The 18585-nt window shown below is 37.8% G+C and overlaps 1 protein-coding gene across 5 annotated transcripts in view; it reads left to right on the top strand.

The window, feature by feature from the left end:
* The window catches only part of Phf8 (PHD finger protein 8), a 102165-nt gene that overhangs the window by 32336 nt on the left and 51244 nt on the right, over positions 1–18585 (top strand). For 3 of the 5 annotated variants that reach the window (XM_057759046.1, XM_057759047.1, XM_057759050.1), the window contains exons 9-14: positions 4941–5028; positions 5530–5636; positions 7352–7443; positions 10592–10681; positions 12558–12860; positions 13604–13707. In XM_057759046.1, coding sequence (XP_057615029.1) covers positions 4941–5028; positions 5530–5636; positions 7352–7443; positions 10592–10681; positions 12558–12860; positions 13604–13707 — 784 coding nt within the window. The remainder of the gene's footprint in view (positions 1–4940; positions 5029–5529; positions 5637–7351; positions 7444–10591; positions 10682–12557; positions 12861–13603; positions 13708–18585) is intronic. The other 2 variants (XM_057759048.1, XM_057759049.1) reach the window with 2 other exon arrangements.

The raw sequence follows: 18585 nt of genomic DNA, 5'->3' as shown, positions 1-18585 counted from the left end.
TCCTTTTTTCAAACAAGTATTCCTCCTAATTTCACATCTGTGTGTGTGCTCCTGCATTTAATGAGGGTTGCTTAAATGAGGGTTGCTTAAATGAGGGTTGTTTACATGAGCATGGAAGATTATTTTACCAGTGACTGTGTTTCCCTCTCTCTCAGCAGCCATTAACTACCTAGAGCTCCTCTTTCTGAAGAGTTGAGTCTTTTGACATTCTTTGATAGTATCTTATAAAACATGAAAGTTATGAATTCTATCCAGTTTATCTGTTTTTTCTTGTCCAGTTTCTTTTTCTTTGTTTGCTCATGTTATTGGTATCCTATATACTGTCATAATGGTTTACAGGGTGGTTTGTGGGTTTTTTTGTTTGTCTCACTCAGGTTGTACTCAATCTTATTGTATAGCTAGCCACCAGGCCTCAAACCTGTGACCTTGCTGCCTTAGCTTTTTGATCTTAATATACTTATATAATATATATGATATATATACTTATATCTCTATAAGTGTTGGTAACTCAAGGTCTTGAATACTTATAAATATTTTGTAAGGTTTTTATTTGGAGACATTGTCTCCCTCAGATTATATTTTGTCTGCTTTGTACTTTAGCCTCAAACCTGTCATTTTCCTGCCTTAGCTTTCTGAGTATGTGTCACAGTTTCCATTTTAGTTTTGGCTCTTATATTTAGATCTTTTTATTGATTGTGAGTTTGTTTTTATATATAGTTTGAGGTGAGGATCTAGTTTCATTCTTCAGCCTGTTGGCATCCAGTTGTTCCAGACTGTCCTGAAAATAATTCTTTTCTCACTGAATTGTCTTGATCTCTGTCTCAAAAATTGCTTGATCTGAGGTTCAAGTTGTAGTTCAGTGGTAGAGTGCTTCCATAGTATGTTCAAGGCCCTGGGCTTGCTCCCCTGTATTGCAAAACCAAAAAATCAAATGGAAAAAAACAAATCAGGACAAGTCAGTTGACCGTATGTGCATGTATATGTTGGATCTTAAATCTTCCATTGTTTTATATGTCTGTTCTTATGATAATGTATAATTCTTTGATTACTATACATTTGTAGTAAGTTTTGAAGTTGGGAATTGTCAGTCCTCTAACTGTGTACATCTTTTTCAAGGTTGGTTTGTTAGGATCCCTTGAATTTTCATATGAATTTTTAGGTTTCGAACTTGTGGTGGTTTTTAGTGGATTATTTGCTTTAGTTTTTTGTTTGTTTTAGTGTATATATATATATATATATATATATATATATATATATATAGAGAGAGAGAGAGAGAGAGAGAGAGAGCGCCTATCATAGATTACTGGTATTGATGTTTTACCAGTTCGAAGGGTTTTTGTTATACCTAGAGGCATAAAAAACAGTTTGAATCTGATGGCTCTCAGATAATAACTGGGGTAGTAACAAATCCAATTACAGCATGACCAGTTTAGGCTATGTATCTATCACTGCCAGGAGTCTTAGCTGAGGCCATGTTTGTAGACTTAGGGGAGTTTCTCTTCCATCAGCCTTCAACCTGAAAAGCCCCCCTTTCCAATCATCTCTGTCAGCACTCTCCTTTTCCACCCACCCCTCAGTCAGATCCCTCATGTTTCTATGCCCATCTGCCCCCAGTACACTCAGGAAATCACAATTTCCCCTTCTCAGGAAGATCCATGTGTCCGTCCATGGTCCCTCCTTGTTACTTAGTCTCTCTGGGTCTGTGCATTGTAGCATGGTTATCCTTTACTTTACAGTTCACTTATGAGTGAGTACATACCGTGTTTATCTTTCTAGGTGGGTTACCATCCATTTGCCTTCAAATTTTCTGATGTCATTGTTTCTGACAGCTGAATAATACTCTTGTATAAATGTACCAACTTTCCTTTATCATTCCTTGGCTGAAGGACATCTAGATTGTTTCCAGATTCTGGCTATTACAAATAAAACATAGTTGAACAAGTGTTTTTGTGGTATGATTAAGCATCCTTTGGCTATATGCCCAAGATACAGCTGGATCTTGAGGTAGGTTCCCAATTTTCTGAGAAACTGCTGTATTGATTTTTTTTTCCAAAGCGGCTGTACAAGTTTGCATTCCCACCATTGCTCCATATCCTCTTCAGCATAAGCTGCCATTTGTGTTTTTGATAGGTGGATGGAATCTCAAAGTCATTTTGATTTGCATTTCCCTGATGGCTAAAGATGATGAATATTTAAGTGTTTCTCGGACATTTGAGATTCTTCTTTTGAGAATTCTCTTTTTAGATCTATCTGTACCCCGTTTTTTAAAATTGGATTATTTGTGTTTTGATGTCTAGTTTCTTGAATTCTTTATATATTTAGGAGATCAGCCCTCTGTCAGACGTGGGGTTGGTGAAAATATTTTCCCATTCTGTTGACTGCCGTTCTTTCCTATTGACGGTGTCCTTTGCCTTTTCAGTCTCATGAGGTCCCATTTATTAATTGTCGATCTTTAATGTCTATGCTACTGGTGTTCTATTCAGAAATTTGCCTTCTGTGCCAATGCGTTTAAGGCTCTTCACCACGTTCTCTTCTCTCGGCTTCAGTGTAACTGGATTTATGTTGAGGTCTTTGATCCACTTAGACTTGAGCAGGGTGATAGAATAGATATGCATCTATTTTCATTCCTCTACATGTTAACATCCGGTTATGCTAGCACCATTTGTTGAAGATGTTTTGTTTTCTTCATTGTATAGATTTGGCTTCTTTGTCAAAAATAAAGAGGTGTATGGATTTACTTCTGGGTCATTGATTCAATTTCATTGATCCACCTGTCTGTTTTTATACCAATACCAAGCTGTTTTTATTACTCTAACTCTGAAGTAGAGCTTGACATTAGGGATGGTGATATTTCCAGAAGTTCTTATATTGTATAGGTTTGTTTTAGCTATCCTAGGGTTTTTGTTTTTCCATATAAAGCTGAGTATTGTTTTTTCAATATCTATAAAGAATTATGTTGGAATTTGATGGGGATTGCATCAAATCTGCATATTGCTTTTGGTAAGATGGCCACTTTTACTATGTTAATCCTATGGATCCATGAGCATGGAAGATCTTTACATCTTTTTGTATCTTCTCCAATTTCTTTCTTCGAACTCTTGAAGATCTTGTCATACAGGTCTTTCATTTGCTTACTTAGAGTTATACCAAGATATTTTATATTGTTTGTGGCTATTGTGAAGGGTGTTGTTTACCTGATTTCTTTCCCAATCCTTTTATCATTTGTACATAAAAGGGTATCTGACTTTTTTTTTTTTTTAGCTAATCTTGTATCTAGACAGTTTGCTAAAGGTGCTGCAGGAGTTCCCAGTAGAATTTTTGGGGTCGCTTATGTATACTATCATGTCATCTGCAAATAGCAATACTTTGACTTCTTTCCAATTTGTATTCCCTTGATCTCTTTTTGTTGTCTTACTGCTCTAGCTAGAACTTTGAATACTACATATTAAATAGATATGGAGAGAGTGGACAACTTTGTCTTATTCCTGATTTTAGTGGAATTGCTTTGAGTTTCTCTCCATTTAATTTGATGTTGTCTGTCAGCTTGTTGTATATTGCCTTTATTATGTTTTGGTATGTTCTTTGTATCCCTGATCTCTCCCAAGACTTCTATCATGAAAGTGTGTTGGATTTTGCCAAAGGCTTTCTCAGCATCTAATGAGATGATTAAACATTGGGCACAGTTTGGGGAGTCCTGCTCAGAGGGAGGAGTGATTGTAACAGCCAAGTGTGTAAGGGACATAACAAGAGAACCCACAGTAACATCTAACCTGACTCATAGGAACTCAGAGTCTGAACCAACAACAAAGGAACCTGCATGGAACCTACCTGGGCCCTCTGTATATATGTGACAATTATGTAGCTTGGTCTATTTGTGTAACTCCTGACATTGGAAGTAAGGGTGCTTTGGTTGGCTCTTGGGAACCTATTCCCCTTGCTGGAATGCCTTGCCCAGCCTGAATACAGGGGGAGGTGGTTGGTCTTTCTTTTTTTTTTTTCTGGATTTTTCGAGACAGGGTTTCTCTGTAGCTTTTGGTTCCTGTCCTGGAACTAGCTCTTGTAGACCAGGCTGGCCTCGAACTCACAGAGATCCGCCTGCCTCTGCCTCCCGAGTGCTGGGATTAAAGGCGTGTGCCACCACCGCTCGGCAAGGTGGTTGGTCTTATGACAGCTTGATATGTTCCATGCTTTCCTGAAGCTCATGGGAGGCCTGCCCCTTTCTGAGTGAATAAAGATGAGAGGTGAATTGTGGAGATGGGGAAGGAGGGGAGGCTGCCATTGGGATGTAAAATAAATAAATTATAAAGAAGAACGCTGGGCAGTGGTGGCACACGCCTTCAATCCCAGCATTCAGGAGGCAGAGGCAGACGGATCTCTGTGAGTTTGAGACCAACCTGGTCTACAGAGCAAGTTCCAAGACAGGCTTCAAAGGTACACAGAGCAACCCCATCAAGAAAAACAAAACAAAACAAAACAAAAAGTCAGTTTGGAATAGTAGTCAGTATGAGAGATAAGGAGGGACACAGACTTTCTAGATTAAGGGATGGCAAACGGAGATGAATATAGAACATATTTAAGGAAAAAAATAATGTTGCAAAATTGGATCAAAGGCAAGGAGATTGAATAATTGTGCTCTAGTGGTGTGCATTTTAGAAAGAATAGTCCTAGCAAAAGAGTGATGTTCTTTTAGATAAGAAAGGGTAGGTAAAGTAGTGGAAAGAGTTTTGAAGTAAAGAGAGGATAAGTAGAAGTGCCTTAACTTCATAAGTTGATTCTGTTCAGGGTTGCAATAGTGACAGAATGTACACCAGGATAGATATTGCCACAGTGAAACAAATAAGAGTATTATATGGAGTCAGTGTTAAACTGGGTAGGCACTAAGGTATCCAAAGCAAGAAATGCCTTCTGCTAGCTGTGACCTTTGCCTTATTATACTACAGGATGGATTCATGCCGTGCTGACCCCTGTGGACTGCCTAGCCTTTGGAGGGAACTTCTTACACAGCCTTAACATTGAAATGCAGCTCAAGTGAGTTCTGAGGTTGCCCGTTCTTGTGTGCTGTAGTGCTTATGTTTTCCCCTTGAGTAAGGAATGCAGTATAGTAAGATGAAGACAACCAGAAAGTATCTTTTTCTTTTGTGTATGTATGGTTTTTCTGGTCAGTGTTTGTGTAACCCTGGCTGTCCTGGAACTTACTCTGTAGACCAGATTGGCCTCAAACTCAGAGTTCCACCTGCCTCTTTCTCTCAAGTGCTGGAATTAAAGGCATGTAGCACTACCACTGCAAAGATATAGTATCTTAGTTCTTGGTGACATTCACTTTGACAAGGTTAACACCCTTTCTTTACTTGGTTATTAATGTGCCTTTGGACAAATCACATAATCTTTGAGTCCAAAGTTTCTTTGTATATAGGGCTTTACAGGGTCACTGTGAGGATTAAATACAGTAGACACATAGCACCAAGAATAATACTTGGTACATAATAATCAGTAAATAGATCCTTTTATAATCATTATGTTTCCTTACAGAGCCTATGAGATTGAGAAGCGGCTGAGCACAGCAGACCTCTTCAAGTTTCCCAACTTTGAGACCATCTGCTGGTATGTGGGAAAACATATTCTGGACATCTTTCGAGGTATGGTTCTCCTTACCAGCTATTACTTTTGCTAAGAGAGAAAGAAGGAAGAAGAGGGAGTATGGAAATTGTGGAGAGGAGGAATGGGAGAAGAATACTTGTTACTTCTGTTTTCTTGCTATGTATTTCAAAACAGCATTAATACCTTAAATATATACAGTAAAAAATTTCAATAACTGAGATATAGAACCAGCCTAGAAGTCCATAAACATATGGTAGATAAAGAAAATGTGCTAGTTGAACGCAGTGGAACTTTATTCAACTGTAATGAAAAAATTTATATTTGCAGAAAATTGGTATACTGGAGATCATTATGTTACATGAAATAACCAGACCCAGACAAATATTTTATTTTCTCTCATATGTGAAGTCTAGATTTAAATTTATGGGGTGTGTGTGTGTGTGTGTGTGTGTGAGAGAGAGAGAGAGAGAGAGAGAGAGAGAGAGAGAGAGAGAGAGAGAGAGAGAGAGAGATTGATCAATCAAAGTAGAAGGGACTATGACTAGAGAGGAGTTTTAGCAGGCATGTCTAACCCGTGGTCCAGGAGCTAAGGACAGAAGAAAAGGGGGGCCCAGCACAAAATTATAAAGTAACTTAAGATGTTATGAAGTGATTTTGCAGTTTGTTTTAATAACCTAGTTGCCTGATTATCTAGTGTGAACTTTGAAGATAACATTGGGTTGCAGTGTCAGAAAGTTGGACGCACATGGTGAGGGATGGGCAGAACAAACAGGTAATAGAATATATCTAACATGAAGGCAGAATCCAAGACTCTGGGCTAAGGAAGAGATAGAGGAGGGCAGTGGGTTGAGTGAATAAGAATAAAATATACTAGCTAGGCAGTGGTGGCGCACACCTTTAATCTGAGCACTCAGGAGGCAGAGGCAGGCAGATTTCTGTGAGTTTGAGACCAGCCTGGTCTACAAGAGCTAGTTCCAGGACAGGCTCCAAAACTACAGAGGAACTCTGTCTCGAAAAAACAACAACAACAACAATAATAAAGAACAAAGAAGAAAACGAATAAAATATACTGATTTATATGTATAAAAATGTCACAGTGAAACCTCTTACTTTGTGTTTTTGTATATTAACTAAAAATTAAAATGGAAAGTGACTATTATGATCTAAAAAAGTGCTACAACCATTATACTTCACACTCTCTCCCCCTACATCATCCATAACTTTTGAAAATTGCTAGTCTGTTTTCCACCCCTATAATTTTGTCATTTGAAGAATATTACATAAATGGAATCATAGTGGCATGTAAGTGTTCAAATGTGGAATGACTAATGGCTCATTTACCTATTCTATAAAGCCTAAAGCTGGCTGTTAATAGCCTCCTTATGAAGTAAGGCAGAGGAAAGACAGTTTTAAGACCTAAAAGGCAGAATAATTTAATAGAATGAAGATAGCCTCATATTCAAATAGATAAATCTTTTTAGTCTGTGCTCTGGCACCTGCTATGTGTATATCTTTGATCAAGACTGCTCAGACCTTTAGTTTCCTGAACTATAAAATGAACATTGCTTATAAAGTGCATGTCAGGATTAAACTAGTGTTTAGTAAATTCTCAGTGCCTGAACACTATTGGTGTAACAGAGCTGAAGGTGTACCCAGAATCTTTAGCATTTTCTTTGTCTGACAAAGGTAACAAGTCCTTCATCCCTCTGAATGGATGCATTGACATTCATTTTCTTTTTCCCCCCTACTTTAGGTTTGCGAGAGAACAGGAGACACCCTGCCTCCTACTTGGTCCATGGCGGTAAAGCTCTGAACTTGGCCTTTAGAGCCTGGACAAGGAAAGAAGTAAATATGCTTGTTTCTACACCTAGTCAATAATTCTTTCTTCTATAAAGACTAGATATTGATAGATGTTTGGGAAGACATAAGGAATCAAAGAGTCAAGTAGGCTCCTGCATTAGAATGAAATACTGGGCTAGGAGCCTTTATTTCTGATTTTAACAAATACTATATATGTGTATATATATATACACATACACACACACACACACACTTCAAAATTGGAAACATGCAAAAGTTTGTAAAGAAGAAAAATGTCACCTATAATTTTAACTGAAAATAATTATTAACATTTAGTTGTATTTCCTTTTGATCTTTTGTGTGCATTACATTTTTCTATTTTATTTTATGTTTATGGGTGTTTTGTCCGAACTTAAGTGCACAGCATGCACACAGTGCCTGCAGAGGTCAGAAGAGAGTGTCAGATCCCCTGAAACTGGAATTGTAGACTTTTTATGGGTGTTAGGATTTGAACCTATCTCCTCTAGAAGAGCAGCCAGTGCCCTTAACTGCTGAGCCATCTCCAGCATACTGTGTGCACATTTTTTGAGGGCACTAGATGTCAGTTCTGCAGCACTGCATGTTTTGCACCTTCTATCCCTGGGCTCAATAATTGGTATTGCATTATTTATTCTATTTTGTATCTCTCTAGATTGGCTTAATTTTTTGTGTTACTCAAGTTTTCATAAATACTTAATTGCTGTCTGCTATTCTTTTTCAGGAATATGCTCTTTTATCTAATTATTTGTTTATAGTTGCTTTCTACTTTTTTCCTTATTTGGAGGATTGTAGTTAAAATGAATCATACAGTAAATATGTGTTTGTGTCAGTCCTTGCCCTTATCTCTTGTTAATTCCTTCAGGATAGTTTCCTAAAAGATCAATGACTGGATCAAAGTATATGAAAAAAAATGTAAGGCTCTTGATACGTACTGCAAAAATGTCTTTTAAGAAACATTCATCTATCCAACTGAGTATAAAATAGCTATAAAAGATAATTTTTATTATCTTTCTTAAGTTCTCTATATACTGATTTGGAAAGATCTCCAGAATTTGTCAAATGAAGGTACAGAATCATATATAGAAACATCCATTTATGTAAAAAAGGAAGATACAAGAATTGTGTTTGTGTATGTTCATAGTTCCCTGAAGACATAATCTGTAGAGATATAGAAGCTAGTGAAAAAAGAGTTACCTATGGGAGAAGGTAGAATGAGGGTTACTAGGGACAGGGTACTAATGAGGCTTTTATTCTTTGAACCATGCAAATATATTAATTTCCAAATGTTCATTGAAAAAATTTCAACCTTAAGAAATGCAAAATAACAAACAATGAGTTTTTTTGTGCGTTGAGGTGTAGTTAATATACCCAGATCAACTACATTGGGGAAAACTGATTTCTCCTTTGTCAGCATATGTCAATTGCAGATAGCTTATATTGGCTAGAGGTGGGAGTCCATGTTGATTTCTGGGATTTTTGTGTGTGTGTGCTTTTCTGTGTGTGTTTCTTGTTGGGTATTTTGTTTGTTTGTTTTAAAGAGAGAAAAGGAACAAAGTTGGGTGGGTAGGATCTGGGAGGTATTAGGGGAGGAAAAATGCTTAATCAAACTATATTTGAGAAAATTGGTTTCATAGAGTCAAAAAAGAAATGCAAAATATAGAAGGAATATCAATACAGTTTCAGGTTTCATATTCTCTATAGTCTTCTTCCTTCCATATAGTGATCTAAGGTGATGGTTTCAGACATTGTAGGTTTAGCCTGTGAAATGTCTTCATTTTATGTTGCCAACATTTCCCTGATACTTTTGAACTTAGTGTTTTGTGCTTTCCCTTGTTCCCTGATCTTAGTACACCTTGCCTTTAGCCTATAGTTCTGTTTTTCCATCCTCCTCCAGTGTGGCTACCTTTAGTGTTATTTCTGATCCTTCCTATGAAATATATTTCAGACTGACTCTTCCAGGAACACCAAAAGAAAGTGAGTGAGTAGTTCTTAAGTATTTATACACTGAGTCAAAATGAATCCAGGAATCAAGGAATGGCTCCAAATAGCATGGCCAAAAGGAGCTAGAGGAGAGTAGGATACTTTTAAGGAACACAGACAGGCTCATGGAAAAATTCTTCTTTGAAGTACAGATGATTTACATGGGAAGAAACACTTGTTCCCTTTCCTCCAGTGCCCATCCTAGCCTGGAAGGGAGGGAACCATTGAAGTTATTCAGCTGGGTTACATGGGTTCTCATTGCCCTATATAACCTCACCCTCAAATTCCAGATTAATTAACTGTTGAGTGGAGAAAGAATTGAACCATGAGAAATAAAGTCCTGGGAAACTGTTTTATCTTCTCCCTACTAAATACAGAAACAAAATGAACAGTAGTAGAAGAAATAACAATGAAAAGCTTGATATCTATATAAAAATCTAAATCTCAGTACTGAAAAAAATAACAAACAGAATACACACAACTAGCAGTTATCTCTCAAGAGGTGCTATTGAGCTAGCTAGCTATGGACAGGTAGCTGCAGATACTGAGCTCTCTTCTCCCAAGTTGGTTTGTCCCAGTTGATCTCCCTAATGTCCTTGTCTTCTTGAGAGGTATGGGCTAAGTTTATATCTTAATCTTGACACTTCTTGATGCCATCTTTTACCAGATATGTGTGGGTTTTCTTTCTTTTAGACATATTTTCACTATATAATCCAACATGGCTTCAAACTTGGAATCCTCCTGCCTCAACCTCCTAAACACTGGAATTATAGGCGTATACCTCTATGCTCAGATATATGTTCTACAAAAGTTTTTTCTCAGTCTTTAGTTTGTTTCAAAATAAAAGAGGTTTTTTTCAGACAGGATTTTGTCTTTTATAAGTCCATTTTATTGATATTTTATAATTTTTTTGTGTCTGAAGTTGCTTAACAAAAGTTCACAAAAAAATTTCTCATTGGTTATATAGGGTTTATATTTTTAAGTTCTAAATTTTAGGTGTGTAATTCTCTGTGTTTATTTCAAGAAATGTATTAAAGTTTTGTTTTTGTTTTGCCTATAGATGTCCAGTATCTAATTGGTTCCCTATCGGTTATTGAAAAGACTATCCTTTCTTCATTGCATGCCCTTAGCATGTTTACAAGAAATCAGTTGTCTCATGCTTCTTATTTGACAGGCTCTACCAGACCATGAGGATGAAATCCCGGAGACAGTGCGGACTGTACAGCTCATTAAAGATCTGGCTAGGGAGATCCGCTTGGTTGAAGTAAGAAGCTTGGGAGGAAGGAAGGCATTTGGGAAGGGCTGGAGACTCAAGTAGCAGGTCAGGACTTTGTAGTTGGTGTAAAGCCCAGGGAAAGAATGGGAAGACTCTTATCAAGGGCCTAATTTATTTGTTTAGTCATTGATTTAAATAATCTTGTGCTCTGAGTGCATGCCACACTCTGGGCTAGTTTCCTGGGATACATGAATGATGTAGTGCCTGTCCACAAACTCACAGATGCAGTTAATCTCTCTGAAATTCAGTTGCCTTATCTCTAAAATGAGAATAATGATAGCTACTTAGGTTGTTAAGAAGGTAAATAAGGTAATGTGAATTGAACATATAGTGCTTGACATGCAGTTGGCACATAATTTCTAATGGTGAACCATAGTTGTAGTTGTTCCTTTTAATACTTTGTTTCTGTCTCTGAATTCTACAAAATGACAATCTCAGGTTGAAAATGATTAAAAAGGAATGTTTCAACAGGTGGCATATACCATGAGTCAGGAAACAGAGTAGTAAGAAACTCAGATAAGCTTGGGTTCTGATTCCTGTTCTTTCACTTAAGAGCCTTTCAGAGTCTCAGTTTTCTGATCTCTAAAGTAAGGAATAACTCTACCAACCTTTCAGATCTTTGGTAGAATTGAGAGGTAATATAGAGCTCCTCGCACAGTGCCTGGCAGAGTAATTACTCAATAAATATGAGTCATTGTTATTAATAGACTTTGTAGCAAAGAGAAAACTCAGTGTGGGCTGGTGAAGTAGCAGAGGCACCAGAGGAAAATTGGACTTTTGAGGATGTTGAAGTTGTGTTAGGTTCTGTACAATTGTATTTAGTGCCTAAGAGATGTCTGTGTGTCTGTCTTTCCCTCCCTTCTTTCTTTCCCTTCTCTTCTTGTTTTTCTTTCATTGTGCATGTATGTGTGCATGTATGTGTATTCATGCTACAGGGTGGTTTGCTTCTAGAAGTTGAACTTCTGGCCTCACTACTTGTAGCATGTTGTACTATCTACACCATAGTCTACAGTATCTACATTCTACCTCATTTTTCTCCATTTCACCTTCTAAAACCTTTCAGGAGTCAGTCAAAGGACTATATTGTTTCCAGTTCTTAACCCAATTTTGTACATGCAGAACATTGGGCTGGCTAGAACAAAACTCATGGGATTGAACATAACTTGTTCATTGGTTTTCTAACATTTTAAAATAATGGAATCCTTTTTTTGTCCAAATAAGATCTTGTATGGAAGCCAATTTATATAATAAATCAAAGCATAGCTGCTTTGAATAGGATAAAGGTCAGAGACCTAGAGCTCCCCTTGTTCCTCTCATCTGCCTTCCACATACCACCAGTCCCCAAGATTTCTCCCAGGATGCTCAAAGAAACCACAGAACATCTTTGAAAAACACCTTTTCTGTATTGACATTTAATTACATAGCTGAGCAAACAAGCTCTAGAGCTTGTTCGATCAGATAACTTTCCCAAGGTCACAGGGATAGCTGGTAGCAAAATTGAGACTAAGATTTTTCTTCAAAAGCCCTATAGTCCATAGAGTTTGAACCACACAGATAAGTACTTGATTATTTTTTATTTTGTGTCAGCTAATCTTGGAGTCTTTTCCCTCCAGTTTTGACAGTAATGCTGGGCTTTTTCTTTGCTCGTCTTCTCTTTACTTGTCAATGGCTGGGTAAAGAAATGCCACCCAATAAATTTATGATGACTCACTGTATAGAAACCAGGGGTGTGCATATGTGGAGCACCTGTGTAAGCCACTTCCGTTATGGCAGTACCATTAGTGCTGGGAACAGACCTCTGCTCTTACCATAGAGAGAACCTTTGAGTAAGCTCTAACCCCCTCGTGTACTAATACTCTTGTAGGACATCTTCCAACAGAACGTTGGGAAGACGAGCAATATCTTTGGGCTGCAGAGGATCTTCCCAGCTGGCTCCATCCCCTTAACCAGGCCAGCCCATTCCACTTCAGTATCCATGTCCAGGCTGTCACTGCCTTCCAAAAGTGGTTCAAAGAAGAAAGGCCTGAAGTCCAAGGATATCTTCAAGAAGGCAGAGCGAAAGGGCAAGGAGAGTTCAGCCTTGGGGCCTGCTGGCCAGTTGAGCTATAATCTCATGGACCCATACAGTCATCAGGCACTGAAGACAGGCTCTTCCCAGAAAGCAAAGGTGGGTGCTGACCCATGGGTTCAGCCCAACCCTTTTGGGTCCCTTGGAAGAGCAGTATTTCAAAAGAGCAGGCTATCCTGTTCTGTTTTCATCTGTTAGGGTCCCTGGTGTTTGGCTACCAGTTCCACTCACTTAACAGGTATTTATTGAGACATTTTCTGTGCTGGGCACTGTGATAGGTGCTGTGGATGGAACTCAAAAGGCTAATAGGCTAATAAGAAAGATAGGCATAAAAACAAATGAATGAAATAAAGTGTGGATGCCACAATCAAGGGTATATATGGGATTTTGAGACACAGAAGGGGGTTGATTCTATCTAGGTAAGGCTTAGGAGCTCTTTTCCAGGTACATGACACTTGAGTTGAATCTTGGTATATTGAGGTGGGAAATGAGATCTGAGAATGTTATTTATAGAGTTAGAATCTTGAACAGGTCCTTATCTCTTCCTTCAGGGTTTCACTTTGTCTCAATATTATGTTGCCCTCTGTGGGTATCTAATAATGGTACCCTCTTCTTTTTTTAGGGTATATGTTTCACAAGCTAATATGTTTTCCCCAAGCAAACTATATATTCTCAACCTCCTACTCCTGTAATTGTTGGAGGTGGGGGTTGGGGACAGGCATATCAGAAGACCTTGGTTTAGAGGGTTTTTGACAGCTTTGCAGTAAAACCAGAGGGAATTGGCCATCTTGATTTACCTGGGAGTCTCAGACTGGTGACAACTGAGCCTCCTCCTTCTACAGTTCAACATCACGGGTACCTGCTTGAATGAATCAGATGATGACTCACCAGACATGGACCTTGATGGCAGTGAGAACCCACTGGCCCTGTTGATGGCCAATGGCAGGTAAGATGGGTAAAGGAAACACAGAGATAACTGAGTTTGCCAGTGACAATTAACATGTAGACCTGGAGGTTGGGACATGGGTGAGGAAAGAACAGTATTTAAACTAATATCCAACTGTTAATAGATGTTCAGGAGTTATGGTGGATGGACGAGAGGTCTAATTTTAGAAAATTGTTATGGTAGAACTACTAGTAAAAATAATTAGTGGTAGTGACTATACAGGTTAAGAGCACAGGGTTTTGGGTTGGAGAGATGGCTCAGCTGTTAAGAGCACACTTACTACTCTTGCAGAGAACCCCAGTTCTATTTCCAGTACCTACATAGTAGTTGACAATCATAACTCCCATTCCAGGGAATCTGATATCCTCTTCTGATCTCCATGGGAACCAGGCTCATGTGTGATCCATATACATACCTGCAGGCCAAACATTAATATACATAAAATAAAAATAAATAACAACAGAACATAGGGGCTAAGCCGACTGGTGATGGTACATGCCTTTAATCTCCGTACTTGGGAGGCAGAGGCAGGTGGATCTCGAGTTTGAGGCCAATCCACAAGAGCTAGTTCCAGGATAGCTAGGGCTGTTACACAGAGAAACCCTCCCTGTCTTGAAAAACAGAAGAACATAGGGGCTTTTTGGTTAATTTTTATTCACTATTTGTGTATGGAGGGGTAGGGGTCAAGGGCAGTGCATACAGGGATACCATGACATGGGTGCGATGGTCAAAGGACATCTTTTTGGGAATCCTTTCTTTCCTTTTGATGTGAGTTTAGGTAATCAAACTCACTTTGTCAGGCTTTGTGTACCTAGGGCCTTTACTTGCTGTGCCACCGTGCTAGCTCAAGAACATACTTTATAAAATACGCTTTTATAATTTAATGCATAAGAATTCAGTTTATGGAGATTCTTTGTACCTATGTATAAGAAGAAATGTTCAGTGCATCCTGTATCCTTGTAATATGTGCCTGAAATTATTTAGATGTTCAACAGCATAGGTTAAATTATAGCGTATCAGCCGGGCGGTGGTGGCGCACGCCTTTAATCCCAGCACTCGGGAGGCAGAGGCAGGCGGATCTCTGTGAGTTCGAGGCCAGCCTGGTCTACAAGAGCTAGTTCCAGGACAGGCTCCAAAGCTACAGAGAAACCCTGTCTCGAAAAACCAAAAAAAAGAAACCCTGTCTTGAAAAACCAAAAAAAAATTATAGCATATCTTTAGAAGAGAGCCCATGTATTAAAGAATTAAAAAGAATGGAATGTGGGAACCAGGTTAATATCTGTTAGCACAGAAAGATGTCCAAGACAGTGTCTTTTTTTCAATTGAGGTAGGTCTCTTTCTGTTGTTCAGACTGGTCTTGAACTCCTGATCTCAGATAATGCCTCAGCCCCTGAAATAGTTGCATTGTAGACATGCCCTGCTTCAAGGTAGATTTTTAAGTTTTTATTTATGCCAGGGATTAAATTTAAGGCTTTATATATGCTAGGCAGACACTCTGCCACTGCCATCCTTCCCTCTCCAAACACACCTTTTTTTGAGACAGGGTCTACCTACATATCTCAGGCTGACCTTGAAATCACTTATGTAGGCCAAATTCATCTTGAAATCATGATCCTCCTGCCTTTATATCCTGATTTCTGGGATTGTAGGCATGTTCCACCATTTCTGGCTCAAAATGTGTATTATACACACATGCATGTATATATATGTATGTTTTAATGACAACATTCATTTTAAAATTATTTTGTGTATATGAATATTTTTGCCTGAATGTATGTATGTGCACCCAATGCATGCAGTGCCCAAGAAGGCCAGAAAAGAAAATCAGGTTATAAAATAACATGTAATTCTACCCTTAGTTTTAAAAAGGCATGCCTGTAATTGTGTGTGGGAGTGAAGAACAATATATGGATTTTGTATTTTTAATTTTTAGAAGATACCTAAAATTCAGTTTATATGGTTTTAAAATTCAAAAGGGTCAGCTCAGTGGTTAAAGGCACTTGTCACCAATTCTAATGATAACCTGTTGGTTCTCTGGAACCCACAAAGTGGAAGGAGAAAAGCAACTCCCTTGAGTCAGCTTCTGACTTCCATCTGTGTACTGTGAAATGTATGTATAAATACATAAAATAAATAAATGTAAAAAAAATCAATAGTATGACAGCCCTCAGTGAAGAATCCTGTTACCATCTCTCTTCCCTTGTTCTCTCCACGGACAACCAGTGTTAGTGTTTTCTACCTGATTTTTTTTTTAAGTCTCAATTTTTTTAGTCAGCTTATAAACAGTAGATTTTATTATGATATTTTCCTTTAAATTTTTTTTTTCACGGGAGCATGACAAATGACTTGGTTAACAGCACTAAGAAGACCAGGGTTCAATTTCTAGCACCTACATGGCAACTAACAAATGTCTGTAACTCCAAGATCTCACACCTTCACACAGATATACATGTAAACAAAACACCAGTATACATAAATTAAAAATAAATTATTAAATTTTTTTCACATAATATATTTTGATAGTTTTCCCCTCCCCAAATTCCTCCCTCCCAATTTTATGTGTATATGCATGTTCTCGCTTGCTTGCATTTTTCTCTCTTAAAAAAGACCAAAAAAGAAAAAAATTAAAATCCAGACAAATAAAACCACTAAGACATCATCATCATCATCATCATAGTTCAAAATAAGCAGCCCACCAAAAAAGAACATGGATTTTGTTTTGTGTTAGCCAACTACTCCTGGATCTGAGGCCTTCCCTAGAATGTATTTGACATTCTTTTGAAGAGAACTTATTTTCTCTTTGCTAGCAGGTATCAGTTGCAAATAGCTTTTTGATTGGGGGTTGGAACCTGTGTCTACTTCCCTATCTCAGTGCTGGAACTCCTTCTTACTTGATCCTGTGTAGGTATTGTGCATGTTGCCACAGTCTCTTTGAATTAATATGTACATCAGACCTCTTGTGTCTGGAAGACACTGTTTTCTTGGAGTCATCCATTACCTTAAGCTCTTACATTTTTTCTGTCTCCTCTTCTTCATAGTTCCCTAAGCTCTGAGGGGAGGGGTTTGATGGAGACATCCCATTTAGGACTGAGTACTCCAAGTTTCTCACTCTCTGCACATGGCTCAGTTGTGGGTCTCTATGTTAATTCTCATCTACTGCAGGAAGAAGCTTCTCTGATGTGAGTTGAACAAGCAGTATGTCATTAGGAATAATTTTTGCTGTATTCCTTTAGCAGAAGTCATATTTTCATGCATACATATAAATTATATTTGGTTTATATTTACTTCCCTACTACCATCCTCTATCCTCCTTAAACTCTGCCATTGGTCTGCTTTTCCTCACAAATACTACCTTTTCTGCATATATATGTACATATGTATGTATAAATACATATGTATATACAGCTAAATATAGATTCTACATGAAAAATGTAATATTTTTTCCTCATAATTCTCTCTTGTTCTACCGCTTCCTCTAGATTCCTTCTTTCCAGAAATACGTCTGTACATTCAAACAAGTATCTATATATAGATATATATACACACACATACACACACATATATATATAATAGCAAGTTATATATTCCAAGTCTTTGACAGTAGTTATCTCTAGAAAGTAGTGGAAGGGGAGAGGAGAATGCAAAAATTCATTTACATGGAATTTTCTGTTTTCTTTTTTTCTGGGGGTGCTTTAAGACAGGCTTTCTCTTTTAGAGTCTGTCCTGGAACTAGCTCTTGTAGATCAGGCTGGCCTCGAACTCAGAGATTCTCCTGCCTCTGCCTCCTGAGTGCTGGGATTAAAGGCGTGTGCCATCACTGCCTAGCACATGGAATTTTATTAATGTTGTATCAGGGTATCACTTTGTAGTCCAGACTGGCCTGATATTTGCTATGTAGCACAGGTTGACCTTGATCTTGAAGTAATTTCCGTGCCTTAGCCTCCCAGATGCTAAAAGATTACAGATGAGTGCCAACATACCTGGCTTAAAAATATACAATAGGGAAAGTGTAAAATCCAATACGAAGCTCCACAGCTTCAGAATGGCTACTATAACTGTACAGAAGTTCACTGAGATGTATAGAGCATGGTTCTGGTTAATTTCAGTGTGTGATCTTTATTAGTAAGTTATTTATAATAAAGTTATAAAATTTTAAATAATTTATAAGGAACATTTTTTTTAAAAGAATAAAAGAAAAGTTGTTTATAAAATTATAATCTTGGTAATCAGTCATTCCTGAGTTTGAATCCCAGTTTTAACATATATTTACTGTGTGACATGGCAAATTAATATTTAGCATTTTCAAAATGTCTTTTCTATAGGTAAAATTTACTTTAGGATTTGGAGGTGATTAAATCAGATAATGTATATAACATTCTTATAAGGGATCGTACACAGTGTTGTATGCTTAACAAATGGTTGGCCTTATATATTTGTTGATAAAAATGAAAATGAAAGGTGATGATGATGTGATTATGACCAGAGGCTAAGTATGTCACTGATAAACTATGATATATATAGGGAATGAAAGTGAGGGAAAGAGGCAGCCAAAGTTACCATCTGGAATCTTAAAACACTAACCAGTGAATTCAGTAATGAAGTACAGAGTACTGGTCATGTAGGAACACAAAAAAAGATAACCTCGTCTCTTTGTAGAAGAACATTCTCTTTAGATCCTAAGGGCAAGTATATTAGGTCTACTAGACTAGAAAATAAGGGAAAAGAGTAGAATCTTAAAGCAGCAGAGCTGCCCATAATGTGATAATATATTAGTTAAAGAGTAATATTGAAGAGAATGTTGAACTCTGCCTGTTTTCAGAGCTGGCAGGTCTCCTGGGGAGGATAATTGTTGAGTCTTACATGATCAATTATAATGAC

This window comes from Chionomys nivalis, chromosome X, assembly GCF_950005125.1.
Source record: "Chionomys nivalis chromosome X, mChiNiv1.1, whole genome shotgun sequence".
Lineage (NCBI taxonomy): Eukaryota > Metazoa > Chordata > Mammalia > Rodentia > Cricetidae > Chionomys > Chionomys nivalis.
Note: the sequence above shows the minus strand (reverse complement) of the source record. Positions and strands in the feature narration are given on the sequence as shown.